At 39.4% G+C, this 16192-nt stretch overlaps 1 protein-coding gene across 3 annotated transcripts in view; it reads right to left on the reverse strand.

Annotated features, from left to right (window-relative positions):
• DPYD (dihydropyrimidine dehydrogenase) overlaps positions 1-16192 on the reverse strand; it is a 1476885-nt gene that overhangs the window by 1004444 nt on the left and 456249 nt on the right. For all 3 annotated transcript variants that reach the window (XM_030205306.1, XM_030205305.1, XM_030205304.1), the window contains one exon: positions 12460-12621. In XM_030205306.1, coding sequence (XP_030061166.1) covers positions 12460-12621 — 162 coding nt within the window. The remainder of the gene's footprint in view (positions 1-12459; positions 12622-16192) is intronic.

Here is a 16192-nt window from a genome sequence, read left to right on the forward strand (position 1 = left end):
TGTTTGACATGTCCACAGAGGTGGCTGTTAACTTTCTTATTAAACTAAACAATTCATAATTAAGAATTCATATTTGTCACACAGGGATCTAAGATTTATGTACTAGTAGAGTATTTTTAACATATTTATCAGTTGTTCTTTGTCTGCTAAGGCAAATGTATGCCAGCAACAGTTGGTCAAAAGACCCTCACATTCAGTATAATCTGATTCTATGGCCATATCTTCTTCTCTACTTATGGTTCCCAAGAAGATAGTTGCAATCTTAATAAATCAATTTTCAGTTTAATGAAGTCACTAGTTGGTAAACAGAAGGACCAATTGATGCATCATATCATGCAGTAGACAACAAAGATTTTATTTTTATTTATTTTGGGCCCCTTTTACCAAGCGGCAGTAAAAGGGGCCCTGTGGTGGTGGAATGCTGGATTGCCATGCGCTGAGGCCCCCTTTTACTGCTGCCCAGAAGGAAATTCTGGGTGGGGGATGCAAATGGATAAGTGGCAAGTGAAACATTTACCATATTTATTTATTTATTTGCTGCATTTGTATCCCACATTTTCCCGCCTCTTTGCAGGCTCAATGTGGCTTACATTATGCCACAATGACAATCGTCATTAACGGTGTGAGAAGTGCAAAGTATTAATACAATTTACATTAGATATCAAGAAAATTAGAAACAAAGAAATAATTAATGCATCTCAGATATGCAAAATATAAGGTAGAGTATGGTGTTAAATAAAAATATGATTAAAGTAGTCAAATTAGGAGTTCAATGTTGATTAGTTTTGATACAGATGTGATAGAGGGTCTTTATGAAGGGTTCTTATTGTAGGTCTCGTTGAATAATTTAGTTTTCAGAGATCTCCGGAAGACTGTCAGATTGTGTGTTGTTTTTAAGGGATTCGGTAGTGCATTCCAACATTGCACACAGTTGTAAGAGAAGCTGGATGCATATAATGACTTGAATTTAAGTCCCTTACAGCTGAGGTAGTGGAGGTTCAAGGGAAACCCTTATCATCACCTATTTAGGAGGCAGTGAGAGCTCCCGCACTACCCTGACAGTAGCTTCCAGGTAAGCCACTGGTGATTTTTTTTAAATCCAATGCATCAGAAATGGTGCTCGTTGGGGGGCACAGTGGTAGACCAGCGGTGGTGCCAGATTGGCATGCAGCAAAGTGGTGGTACAGGTACTGCTGCTTTGTAAAAGGGGCCCTTTATTTTTTTATTTTATCAGTATTTATATTTCACACATTCTTGGCGGATAACAATATTGAAACATACATAATCTTCTCATACATAAAGTAAATTAAAACCTTATTTTCTTAGAATAATGTAGGGGCCCTTTTACTATGCCACGTAAGCACCTACATGTGTGCCCAATGCGTGCCAATTCTGAGTTACCGCCCAGCTACTGCGTGGCACTTGTGGTAATTTCATTTTTGGCACACATCTGCTATGCGTGTCCGAAATTTTTTTTTTATTTTCTGGTGTGCATCAGCTACACACTCCAAGTGGCATTTGGAACATGTAAGTCATTACCACCCGGTGACCATGTGAGACTTTACCGCTAGGTCAATGGCTGGTGGTAAGGTATCAAACCCAAAATGGACATGTGGCAATTTTCTTTTTGCCCCAAGTCCATTTTCAGCAAACATTTTTTAAAAAGCCTTTTTTACAAGTGCGCTGAAAATGATTCTTCGCATGCCCAAAACCCAAGCCTACAGTACCACAGGCCATTTTTCAGCGCACCTTAGTAAAGGACCCCTTAGTCTGGTGTGACAAAAATGACAGGCAGGTGGCACTTTATAGACTAACCAATTTATTAACTTGCATGCCTCAATTCCAATTTGAACAGTGTCTAAAATGCTACCTCACATCAACCAGTTTGCCTATATCCACATGTTTATTGCCACTCTGAAGGATCTCCCATGAACAAGGAAAGTGTAGTAAAACACCCCCTGACCAGTGTTTTCCTCTGAATTCCTATGACAAGGTTTCCTCTTGGGGCTTATCAGGGCTCACTCTTTCTGGTCCTGGATTGGGTCTCTTCCTTTCCTCCCCCTTCCCTTTCTCTTTGTCTAGGGAAGTGTATATTCCTTACAGGGGAACTAACAGCTCTCCTCCCCCTCTTCTGTAATTGGAGCATTAAGCATCCTGGATGAAGCAAGAGAGCCCTTCCAACAAGGGAATACTGACCCGGGTTTTTCCCCCTCCTGTTTCATTGCCAGAGGTGTGAAGGACAATTGTTTTTAAACAATATTGAAAAAAAACCCCAATGACACTAAAATAAGCAGTAATGAAGATAATCAAAGTAAGAATCGGCTTTAGTCTTATTCTGCTGGTCGGAGGTTATCTAATTATCAGGAAGCCATTCTAGACTTGGTTATACAAGAATCTAATTACAAATAATCTGAATAACATGCCTTCTAGGAAAACACCAAATATAGGGGCCCTTTTACTAAACTGCACTAAAAGTGGCCATGTGCTATGATTAGCACGTAGGTTATCCTGCGCGCTGAGTCCACTTTTAGTGTAGCTGTAAAATGACCACATTTCCATTTCTTAAAATGGCCAGGTGCTAATTTCCAAATTAGCGAGTGGCCATTAGTGTGTGACTCCATACCGACACCTATTTAGTAGGCAGAAAGGATTCACATGCTAACCATGTGCTAATTGGTTGGCATGCGGCAATGTAGCTGTGCTAACCAATTAGCACTGTGCATACCTACTCTCCACCCCCACACCCCTGGCGCTATAAAATAGCGCTGGTGAGGCACACAGATATGCCTGAACTACCGCAGGGTGCCTGAGGTAGTCGCATAAGAAGTCGTGCTAGTGTTTACCGCCACTTAGTTAAAGGACCCTGTAATCTCTTTCATTTATTGCTTACTTTCCATTGTCTACCATGACAAGATGATGAAATTAATGAAGGTAAACAGCCTCAGATATATTCATTAAAAAATTCAGGAAGCATTAAATATGATTGCTGAAAAATTATCTTACTCACAACACCATACCTCTGCATTGAGCTTAGATGGCAAAGTAATGAGTAGAACAGTTACCATAAATATTTTTTTTAATGTCAAATATAGTGGGATAGAATGGGGGAAGGGATGAAAAGTGAAAAGTGCTTATTTTTCTTTAACATGTGTAATGTGACTGACCTGTTGGATCTATTTTAAATTCATTCTCTCTAACTCATCTCCTATGCTCTTTCCCACTCTATTATATTTACTGCCTGCAATTGTTACATTCCTAACCATCTCGGTGTCATAGATGTATTTTGCCCGGGGCAGAACACATTAAAAGATGCTCAGTGATTACCCTGTCTGTCTCAAATATGCAACACATGCTCCGTGTATGCCCCACTATGATATGTTGAAAATTGCAATACTTGCTCACTACCAAATGATCTATAAAAGCAGTTCTTTAAATGACTTGACTGAAATAATAGGAACTTTGCATCTCTAGGAATTACACATAATTGCAATTTTTGTATATACTGAACTTAATTTCTCTGCATGGGTACAAAGGCTGTTTTGTGTTATGACACACAAATTTCTATGTATTTTAAAGAACAGAATTGTATATATAAATTGTGTGTGTCATTTTATGAGGGAAAACATTAGGGCTATGCATTTGTTAATGTGCATTCAATTCATTAAGGGGTCCTTTTACCAAGCTGTGGTAAAAGGAACCATGCGGTGGCATCAATGCACGGATTTTCCATGTGCCAAGGCCCCCTTTTTCTGCAGCAGATAAAACTTTCTTAAAAAATGGAAATGGCCTTGCTGCTCGGCCATTTCCTAGGGGAGCCATTACCTCCTCTTATTTTATTTAGGAGGCAGTAAGGGCTTCCATGCTAACCCGGTGGTAACCGGGCAGCATATGGCACTGCCTGATTACAGCCGGGCAAGCCCCCAGCTCTAAAAAAATAAAATTATTTTTTGAGTGCCAGAAATGGTGCGTAGCACACACCAGCACCACTGTCGGGCTCCTGCAGTAGCCCGGCTACAGGGCCAATTTGCCACAAGTCATTGCCCTACCACAGCTTTGTAAAAGGGCCCCTAAATGTTTGGGTCAATTTTGAAAGCAACTTATGTTTCATGGTCTATTTATTGATGTTCAGCAGCACCATATGGACAGTGCCACTAAAAATCCCTCTGAAAACCCCAGCACTATCTGGATAATGTGGGGAAAGAGAAAGGGTATATTGCCTAACTATGAACAGATTCAGTAAATGGAACCCAAAGTTAGGTACCATTGAGATTTGTGCTGCTAATTCTATGAAGGTTGTGTAGCACTAAGCAACATTTATAGAATATCACTGAGTATAGATTCCCGCGCCCCACTTCAGTTTTTACTAAAAAGGATGTAAAGATTTACCTGTGGTACACAAAAAAGTGGGGAATGGAGGAAGGTTAGACAAACCTCAGGATCAATTAGATTAAATTTTTTTTTTTGAGTGAGGTGATCAAATTTCCAGAGAAACTATAGCAGAAGGCTGAAGACTGGACATCCACATGGCAGATGAAATTGAATGTGGACAAGAGCAAAGTGATGTACATTGGAAAGAATAATCCAAATTATAGCTACACGATGCCAGGTTTCACGTTAGGAGTCCCCACCCAATAAAGACAGCTAGGTGTCATCATGGACAGTATGTTGAAATCTTCTGCTAATTGTGTGGTGGCAGCCAAAAAAAGTAAATAGAATGTTAGAAAATATAAAAAAAAGATTATTATAATACTTCTATATCTATCCAAGGTGTGACCTCACCGAGTATTGTGTGCAATTCTGTTCACTACACCTCAAAAAAATTGTGTAATTAGAATAAGCTCTAAGAAGGGCACATGCATTGTAAATCAGTTTCAATTATATATTTGTTAAGAGTACTATGCTGCAGCCAAATAAAATCTACTCCGATTTCACATCATGTATTATTATTTGACTCTGATGTGTTGGAAGGGTGACAGGTTGAAGGGTCAAAGAAGGTGTCAAGTGCCGCTTGCCATGTTTGAATCCTCTTATGTGTTAACTCAGAGATAATTTGCAAATGATCACACTGTCATCGCCTTAAGAAAATCCACTTAGGCACACTAAAATCTCTCAAAATCAAATAGCACAAAATCTTCTAGATAAAGTGGCAATGAATTCCACGAACACCATAGGATCAGTAGTCTGAAGATGGGCAGATGATAGACCAGATTCCCCACATGTGACAGGAAACAAATAATAGCTCACAACCTGGACAAACTTCAGTTCATATCCAAGAGTAAGGTAACTTAGAGCCAATAAATTATAACACCCCACCACCTCTTGCTGATATTCTTGGAAAGGGAATGGGATTTAATATTCTGCCTTTCTGTGGTTACAATCAAAGTGGTTTACATATTATATATGTAGGTACTTATTATGTACCTGGGGCAATGGAGGGTTAAACTTACCCACGTTCACAAGAAGCTGCAGTGGGAATTCAACCCAATTTCTCTGGTTCATAGGCCACTGCACTAACCATTAGGCTACTCCTCCAAGCTTATTTATACTTCTATTCTAATGGACACATGTGGTTCAGTATAACCACATCTACTTCAAAAATCCAGGATTCAGTGATAAAAAGAATAGCTTATTTCTCAGGAACAATCAAATCATAAATAATTTCACATTTTGATCTTATCAATCTTGCATTTATCAAATATAAAATCTAATCAGCTGAATCAATCCCAGAAGGTACATTGCAATTAAGTTCAGCATTTGCCACCCACTCTGTAATGTGACATACAACCATCTCCCAGAAATAACTGAGAAAGAATACAAATCCATGGTAAGTTCAATAGAATTCACATTATAAGATAAAGATTGGTAAGTTTGAAATGCAGAACTCAACAATATCAGAATAAGCAATAGCAAGGGCATTATAATTTGAGGGTACACAAATGGATGAACAAACCCTATAATGTTAAAAAATGAATTTTGTCACATCCAAATGTATGCAAAGCAGCTCATTATTATACAAGAATAACACCACAGCTGGATTATTCATGGAAAATGATAATTTTAATCTAGAGGTATTTGGGATGACTAATGTGGGTCTAGATGCTCCCAGTGAGCAATTCAAGGGGACCATACAATTTCTTTAGACATGTCCCTTCTTCCCTGCAGCTGAAATAGATGGTGAAGCAGTGATGAAGTGTATGACCCTCTCCCCCAAACCCTATGCAGTCTGCCAATGTATAAAATAAAAATTGGTTCCAAAGCCGTGTCACTTTTTAAAAGAAATTTGGAAAATGAAGATGCCAGAGCAGGAGCAGCCGGGGATCATGTCTGCCCCCATGAGATCCTTGAAGATATCCATTCAGTGTCAGAAGGATGGGGAGTGGGTTCTGAGTAGCCTGCATTTTATTTTATACATTAGATGGAGAGAGGATGCAGAGAGGAGGGGTATATGCACCTTTATCACTACCCCATTTTGTCTGGGTAGGAGGTATTTTTAAAGAATCAGGCCATATTCTTTAAAAGATAGCAATCTTTGGGGCCCCTTTACTAAGGCACGGGGGAGCTAATGCGCTGGTAGCGAGTGCCAAATCAGCAGTACCACTGGGCGCATGTGTGCACCCGGCCATAATTCTGAATTTGGTGTGCGTTGAATCCTGAGGTAGAAAATAATTTTCTATTTTCTACTGCAGGGGTTGTTCCTGGCAGTAATCAGCAGTAGGCACGCACTGCATGATTACCGCACGGGTAGCATATGAGCCCTTACCACTAGGTCAATGGGTGGCAATAAGGGCTCAGGCCGTAAATAGGTGCATGCTAGTTTTAATTTCAGCGCACGCCCATTTCCCGGCCCATTAAAAAAAAGCCCTTTTTCCCAGTCATGGTAAAAAAAAAATGGCCCAGCACACGCCCAAAACACACACCCACACTAACACAGGCCACTTTTTACCATGGCTTACTAAAAGGACCCCTCAAATCGGAGCTCACTATCATATATAACTGTGGCCAGAAATGCTTAATATTCCAGACTGCAACAGTACAAAAAGAATTAACACAAGATCCACTAATCTTACAGCATTGAGGTAAAATGGTTCAGCGTAGTAAAACTATATGCAAACATACCATTTTACTGTGAGTTAGTAAATAGCGCTCTAAGTGGCCCTTTTATTAAAGCACATTAAGATATGGAATTAACACATTTTATCATAGGGCTTTCCAATGTGTTAAACCCAAATCTTCGACAGCAGTATTTAGGGAATTTTAAACAATCATTTTTTGTAGGTCCCACACTAATATTTCAATTAACATATGAGATGCAAAAAAATTAACAGAAGCACATACTGCCAAAGCATTACGTACTCCTGTGTTAAGTCTGCATTATCCAATTAGCACGCACTAATCATAACAAACTAGGGGCCAGATTCTATACAAGACATCTTAAATATAGGCACATTGGAATAACACATATTGCACTATTCTATAAACTGTGTCTACAGTAAGATCTGGTTTATTGCATAGTGCATAGACTGAGGGAATGCACGTACATTTAGGTGCATCCAATTATGCCAATGAAAACCTGGTGTAAATGCCTGCATCTAAATATATGCATGTTCCCTCAAATTCTATAACAACGCACGTAAATATGATTAACACCCCGACGCCCACACTCTTCCCATGGCTGTGCTCCCTTTTCAGCTACGTATTTTGGAATTTATGCGTGCCTCTTTTTATAATACACCTAAAAAGAAGCACACATAAATTTCAATTATTGCCAATTAGTGAGCCAATTAGTGATGATAATTGTTATCGGCCTATTATCATGACTTTGACTCATTACTCAATTAGATAGTGTGCATAAATTGGCTGCATGCACAATTTATCAAGTGCTACTCATCATGCCTTATATAGAACATAAGAGTAGCCATACTAGGTCAGACCAATGGTCTATCTAGCCCAGTATTCTGTTTCCAACAGTGGCCAAGCCAGGTCACAAGTACCTGGCAGAAACCCTAAGCATGGCAATATTAAATGTTACCAACCCCAGGGCAAGCAGTGGCTTCCTCATGTTTGTCTCAATAGTAGACTGTGAATTTTTCCTCCAGGAACTTGTCCAAAACCTTTTTAAACCCACATATAATAACTGCTGTTACTACATCCTCAAGCAAAGAGCTCCAGAGCTTAACTATTCATTGAGTGAAAAAAATATTTCCTCCTATTTGTTAGAAGTATTTCCATGTATCTTCATTGAGTGTTCCCTGGTCTTTGTACTTTTTGAAAGAGTGAAAAATCGATTCACTTCTACTCATTCTACACCACTCAGGATTTTGAAGACTTCAATCATATCCATCCTCAGCCGTCTCTCTTCCAAGCTGAAGAGCCCTAACCTCTTTACCCTTTCCTCATTCAAGAGGAGTTCCATCCACTTTATCATTTTGGTTGCTCTACTTTGAACCTTTTCTAATCCTGCTATATCTTTTTTTAAGATACGGTGACCAGAACTGAATGCAATACTCAAGGTGAGGTTGCACCATGGAGTGATACAGAGGCATTATGTGATTTTTGGTCTTATTTACAATCCCTTTCCTAATAATTCCTAGCATCCTGTTTGCTTTCTTGGCTGCAGCCACACTTTGGACAGAAGATTTCAACGTATTGTCTAAAATGACACCTAGGTCTTTTTCTTGAGTGCTGACCCCAAGGTGAACCCTAGCATCTGGTAACTAAGATTCAGATTATCCTTCCCATTGTGCATTTGTCCACATTAAATTATATCTGCCATTTGAATGCCCAGTCTTCAGTTTCTTAAGGTCTTCCAGCAATTCTTCACAGTCCGCATGTGTTTTAACAACCTTGAATAGTTTTGTGTTGTCTGTAAATTTAATCACCTCATTCACTGTTTTGATTTCCATATCATTTATAAATATATGAAATAGCACCAGTCCCAGTACAGATCTCTGTGGCACTCCACTATTAACCTTCCTCCATTGAGAGAAATGGTCATTTATCCTAACACTCTGTTTTCTGTCCAATAAACAATTCCTAGTCTACAACAGAACAGTGCCTCCTATCCCATGATTCTTTAATTTTCTCAGGAGTCTCTTATGAAGAGCTTTTCTCAAAAGCTTTCCAAAAATCTAGATATACTACCCGAACTGTCCCACCTTTATCCACATGTTTAGAATCTAGGGTAGCTGGATTATGCTTCCATGCCCATTCCCCACCAATGGTATGCCCACTCCCCCCCCCCCCCCAAAAAAAAAAAACAACAATAAAAAATTACCACAAGATGCTTTACTACCTTAATGATCTTTTTTTCACTCAAATTTCAAGACCAATTTTTGTATTTCGGAAATAATGGCCAGGTACTATTTTTTTCCATTAGCATGTGGCCATTAATGCGTAAACCCTTAACTACACCTAATTTCTAGGTTGTAAAGACTCACATGCTAATTACGTGCTTATTGGGTTAGCACGGCAATGCCCACACATTAACCCATTAGAACTGAACACACCAACTCTCTGCCCCAAACATGCCCCTTATGAGTTAAAGATAGAAAGACCAGCATAAGAAACATTGCTGTAATCAACTTTAGATATTACTAGAGCATGGAGAAGTATAGAACAAACATCAGTGTCAAGAAAAGGACAAATAGCACATATAGAACATAGAGAAGAAAAGCTAAAATTTGAGGACAGAGAGTTGATGGTCCAAAATAAGTTCTAAATATCTAAGTGAATCACCCAAAACACAGCATGCCTAATGATCGTATTGGACAACACACAATCTTCATCCCTTCCGACCCCCCACACATACCTCATTCGATCACTATACAACCTTGTATTTGTTAACAACCAACTGGGCAGATGTCTTAACGGTACTATGTAAGCCACATTGAGCCTGCAAATAGGTGGGAAAATGTGGGATACAAATGCAACAAATAAATAAATAAATAGTAGGTATAGCAGAAGGCCATGATGCTAGCCCAGTTACCCAAATAGCAACAGTTTTAGAAGGGTTAAGAATTAGTTGATTAAATGTGAGCCAAAGATCGATAGAATCAAGATAAGACTATATAAGCAGAAGATCAGGAGATGTGGCATTATAGGTAGAAACCAAAAGTATATCATCTGCATATATCTAAAATATGAGACCGGCATTTTGAATCAGAAGTGCCAATGGGGTTAAAAAATATTAAACAGAAGATGAGAAAGAATAGAATTCTGAGGAACCCCACAAGACAAAGATCAGGCTGCAGAAGTATCCTGAGATGACTGAACTACATATGTACTGTTAGCAAGGAAAAATTAAAACCAAGAGAGAACTGTGTAAGAAATACTCATAGAACAGAGACAAGAAAGTAACAAATCATGATTAACTACATCGAAGGCCGCTGTGAGATCAAGTGATATTAGTAGAACAAACTTACTGTTATCTAATGCAGTGTGAATAACATTCAGAAGGGAGGTCATAACAGTTTCTGTAGAATAGCCAGGCTGGAAACCAGATTGCATAGGATGCAGCATATTTGATATATCAGTGTGGTCTGCTAATTTCCAGAAAACAATCTTCAATAAGACTTTCAGAATAAATGGTGCATGGGAGATAAGCCCATAATTACTGGGATCAAGTGCCTCAAGAAATGGTTTTTGTTCAAAATGGGATGGACCAGGGGCGTAGCCAGACACCCACATTTGGGTGGGCCAGGGCCCAAGATGGGTGGACAGAACTCCGCCCTGTCCCACAAGTGATTTGGTCTCTCAATTTCTTGCCTGCATGCCGTATGGTCTCCCAAACATCCCCCCCTACCCCGCATACCTTTTAAATAGCAGATTTTCACCAGCAGTGAGCAGCAACTAATACACACTGCTCATGTTGACCCCACAGTCTTCCCTCTGATGCAACTTCCTGTTTCCGCATAGGCGGGAATACATCAGAGGGAAGGCTGGTATGCAGGAGGGACAGTTGTTGGGAGTTTTCGGCTGGTGGGGCTTGGGGATCCCTGCCAGGCACATCATAGGTGTGCTGCTACTGGGTGGGCCTGAGCCCAAAGTGGGTGGGCCTGGGCCCATCCAGGCTCACCCTTGGTTATGCCACTGGGATGGACTACAGAGATTTTCCATAAATCAGGAATGAGACCAGTAGACATCCCTTTCCTTTTTACCACTTTTCCTTTTACCTTTGTAAGGGGGTCTTTTACTAAATCTCAGCTCGAGTTATCAGCAGCTGGGCCCATTTTATTCCTATGGGCCCTGCTGCAGATAGCTTGAGCTAAGCTTTAGTAAAAGACCCCCCATGCTATTCCTTTATCGCCTTTTCTCCTTTCATCTATCCATCTTCTGTATGGTTTTCATTTTTTAACTTCCCATCTTTCACTTCAAATTGCCCTCATACCTCACCCCTCATCATGCAATCAATTGTGCATGTATTAATTCACAGGTATATACTCATACAAGCAACTTGTATACATGGCTGAGTTGGCATTAGTGTACCAGCAGCCGCTAGCATGGTTTAGTAAGCGGGGGGGGGGGGGGGGGGTTACATTTTTAGGCACCCAAATAAACTGACTACTCGCTCACAATTGCACACACATTCCTATCAAGTCTTTTCTTTTAAGTTTATTCTACATTTATGACCCAGGTGAGCAGAAGTAGTAAAATTAATATGGGCTTGATTTCCTTCTAAGAGTTATGCCATACTGGTCTTATGTGGCAGTGGGGTTGGCTGCTCTTGGGAAGGGAGAGAAGGATTAATATCAAACTGCATGTGCAACTATTGATATATGTATTTAACAGCATCTTTCTTATCTCTTTGTAGCCCATGTTGATTGGTAACTGAAAATTAATTTCACTCTTGTTATTGATTCTACTTTTATGACTCAGAAATTCCAAAAAAGTAAACCCAAATACCAGAACCATCAACTAAAACAAGGCAAACAATAATTGAAAATTAAATAAAAATGGTTAACATTTACATTTTAAGAATACAATTCCAAGATTATAAATAATTTTACCTGTGCTGTAGTCATTTTGATGCAAATTCTAAATACTACAATTGTTTATAAAAGCATGGCCTGAAAAACTACTTGTTGACCTCAGTAAGAATATCATATTTGTCTTGCAGGGTGTCATTATTTTTATTACTTGATACACTGTAAATAGAGGATTTTTCAGTCAAAATGTATTTCAGAAAGTCAATATACCTTCTTGATTAAAATTCATTCCATGCTAATTTTTTTGAAATGCTACTCTATCCGAGTTTTCATATCAAAAGTTAAGTTGCTGAATGTGTTGCAAAAGATAATGCTTATATGAATGGATTAAGCATCTTTTACTTCAGTCCTACAGCATGAATTATTCAAAATACTAGTTTTTTTATTTTTCAAATTGCTAACAATTTAGTAATTTAAAATGCTTTTTTCCCCACATCTGCTACATTATGAGCCATTTGTACTGTCTGTTACGTACCTCTGTAGCAAACTGCTGCAATCCTCCAATATTAATTGGTCCCTCCTCTGATGCATATAAATTGCAACCACCTACACAAAGGTCTGAGGTTGGGCACACCATTCCACATGTCAAGCCAAGCGGGTTATCAGAAAAAATAGCTTTGGCAGCTCCATAATAATTCTGCATAAACAAAATAATGTTATATAAATGAAAACTGGAAATTATATAGCACATGGAAGGACAAGTTCTCATTTGTATTCTGATGTCAGCTATTTGTATTTAGTTCATATGGTAAATACATCTTATGGAATTAAATTCCTGTTCTACATATTATAGTTTAAAATAAATTAATATAACAGCCTAGAAAAATGGATTACATTGAATCAACTGTGTGTAGATTCTTCCTACTCATCTTTATTATATATAAGAAGAAAGGAATGTATAAAGAATGTTCAACCTATTGATACTGCAACTATGGGGTAACTGGGTTTGTGCCAGTGATCACATAATGAGGAAAGCAGAAGAGACAGTTGCCTGGGACACAAGTCCAGAGAACGACAATGCAAAGTGAGATTTAAGGTATAGGGTATAGTGAAGTGGGTATAAGGAGCATGACCAGGGTACTACCCAGTGTATATTTTATCTGTTCATGGTTTGAAGCTGCAGATGATAACGTCCCGGAAATCAAACATGTTAATGTAATAAAACTGCTGGTAGCCAGATATTGTTCAGCAAGACAGCAGGGACCTAAGACTATGGAAATTGAGGGAACAAATTCATAACTTGCATATTATTGTGAAACTAAATGGTAAGACATAGGGGAATGGGTGGGAGTAGGAGCTGGATTTAAAATAAAACATATAAATCTGTATGCTTGACTTCCATTATAGTAGAAAATCAAATGAGGAAGAAAAATAAAAACTGGCTTGGATAAAATGTGATACAGTAGTATGAGAAGTTGAACTTCTATGACTGGCAGCTGAGACATATCTTTAGCAATGTATCTAGGGATTAACTAGGCAGACTAGCTAAAGCAACTTCTGTCATCATTCATTCATTTATTTATTTAACATATTTTAAGCTTGCATGAAATAAGATTATTATGGTACACTCTTAAATAACTTAAGGGGGCCAGGGCAAACATTTGCAAATAGAACTCCTTTTATTTTTCCCATGCTGACCGTCATTCTTCCCTCTGTTCCCCAACTCCTGCAGTCTCCTCCTTCCTTCCCCCACCTCTAGAACAGATTCTATGAAAAGCATGTGATACATTAGCATAAACATGAGTGCATCTTCTTATTAACATTTTTTTTAAAGTAACATACTAATTAACATAGAGTTGTTTCTAATATTTGTGGTTAATTTGATTCTTTTTTGAGGGGTGGGGGGAATAAGTTAGCGCTTGGGCATGCTTGGAACCTTGCTCTCTTTATTCAATAGTAGTGATGTTTTTGTATTGTATTATTATTGCATATGCTAATTATAATTATATTGTACTTTTTGCAAATGTTTATTGTTAGCCACATTGAACCCAAACTTGTTTGGGATAATGCGGGATAAAAATGTCATAAATAATAAATAAGTAACTAACTAACTAAATGGTCCATGCTAGGATAAGAAGGTGTGCAGAAGGGATCTCTTGGAGAAAGGATATGCAACTGATGTATAGGAGGGAAGGTGGGAAGAGTCAGGGAGCAGAGGGGGGATCACAAAGGAAAGAGCAGTGGAGTGAGGTGAGAAGAAGATGGTATCTTGGAAAGGGAATGTAGATACATAAATAAGGTTTAGCAATGCCAATGGCTAAAATACTCAAATCTTCTCAAAATCTTTCCCCCACGGCACACAGTCTGGTTAAGGGTCCTTTGAGAGCTATTTATTTGACAAAGATCTCTGGTAGGCATAATAATGACACTTGAAATGAGACAGGAAGGAGGCTACTGTAGAGTATTAATAAAACTCCAAGTTATTGAGTTATTGAATCCTTCCCAAGACACAAAATATATATAGTAACAATGATATGAAACTGATGAGATAAACAAAGTAAAGTAGTTGCAAAAAAAAATATCAATTATGCTAAAAATGTTAACAATTCTTGGAGGGGCATTTTCGAACGGGGACGCCCATCTCTGAGGATGTCCCCGCGAAGGGGCAGGGAAACCCATATTATTGAAAACAAGATGGGCGTCCATCTTTCGTTTTGATAATATGGTTGGGGACACCCAAATTTCAACATTTAGGTCGACTTTAGAGATGGGCGACCTCGGTTGTCGCCAATAATGGAAACCAAGGATGCCCATCTCAAAAACAACCAAATCCAAGCCATTTGGTCATGGGAAGAGCCAGCATTCGTAGTGCACTGGTCCCCCCTCACATGCCAGGACACCAACCGGGCACCCTAGGGGGCACTGCAGTGGACTTCAGAAATTGCTCCCAGGTGCATAGCTCCCTTACCTTAGGTGCTGAGCCCCCCAAAACCCACTACCCACAACTGTACAACACTACCATAGCCCTTAAAAGGTAACGGGGGGCACCTAGATGTGGGTACAGTGGGTTTTGGGTGAGTTTTGGAGGGCTTCCATTTATCACCACAAGTGAAACAGGTGGGGAGGATGGGGCTGGGTCCGCCTGCCTGAAGTCCACTGCAGTACCCACTAAAAACTGCTCCAGGGACCTGCATGCTGCTGTGATGGAGCTAGGTATGACATTTGAGGCTGGCATAGAGGCTGGAAAAAATGTTTTTTAATTTGTTTTTTTTTTTTTTGGATGGGAGGGGGTTGATGACCACTGGGGGAGTAAGGGGAGGTCATCCCCGATTCCCTCCGGTGGTCATCTGATCAGTTCAGGCACCTTTACGAGGCTTGGTCGTGAAAAAAATTGGACCAAGTAAAGTCGGCCAAATGCTCATCAGGGACACCCTTCTTTTTTCCATTATCGGCTGTTAACCACGCCCCAGTCTCGCCTTCAGTACACTGCCGACACGCCCCCATGAGCTTTGGTCGTCCTCGTGACAGAAAGCAGTTGAGGATGCCCAAAATCGGCTTTCGATTATGCTGATTTGGGCGACCCTGAGACAAGGACGCCCATCTCCCAATTTGTGTCGGAAGATGGGCATCCTTTCTCTTTCGATTATGTCGCTGTTGGTCTCCTCTGATGGACAACAGAGCAACAGTCATGGCAAAATAAAACTCCCATTTACATAGAACCCTGAGATAGGAATAAACATATTTAAATATCTCCATTGGGAATGAGACATATAGGTTGGGACATGCTCAGTTCCAACAAAATTTTATAAAATCCTCTGCCAATATGTATAATACATATAAGGATTAATATAAATAAGGATGTGCAGGAATGCACACGCTTTTGCTGGCACATTGAGACAGATGCAGCAATTTTATGAAGCTGTACTTGGCAGTTCCCACATCTAAGTGTGAGCATTTGGGTGTGGAAAAGGCACTTTTTAACTTTCACATCTAAGTACCAGAATTTAGACATGGAATTGCAATTAAGAAAAATAAAATCTATATATCTAAGTAGTTTTACTTAACAAACCATTGCCTGTTTTTACAAAGGCGCACTACAGGTGCATTAGCGGTTTTAACACACGTTAAACATTAATGTGAATCAAACGCTGACATGCCTATAGGAATGTATTGGCATGGTAGCGTTTAACTTTAAAGGTGCGTTAAAAACACTAACGCGCCATAGTAAACATGCCCCCATGACAGTTTGAATTTAGAAAAGAGTGGTG

The sequence above is a fragment of the Microcaecilia unicolor genome, chromosome 6 (genome assembly GCF_901765095.1).
Source record: "Microcaecilia unicolor chromosome 6, aMicUni1.1, whole genome shotgun sequence".
NCBI lineage: Eukaryota > Metazoa > Chordata > Amphibia > Gymnophiona > Siphonopidae > Microcaecilia > Microcaecilia unicolor.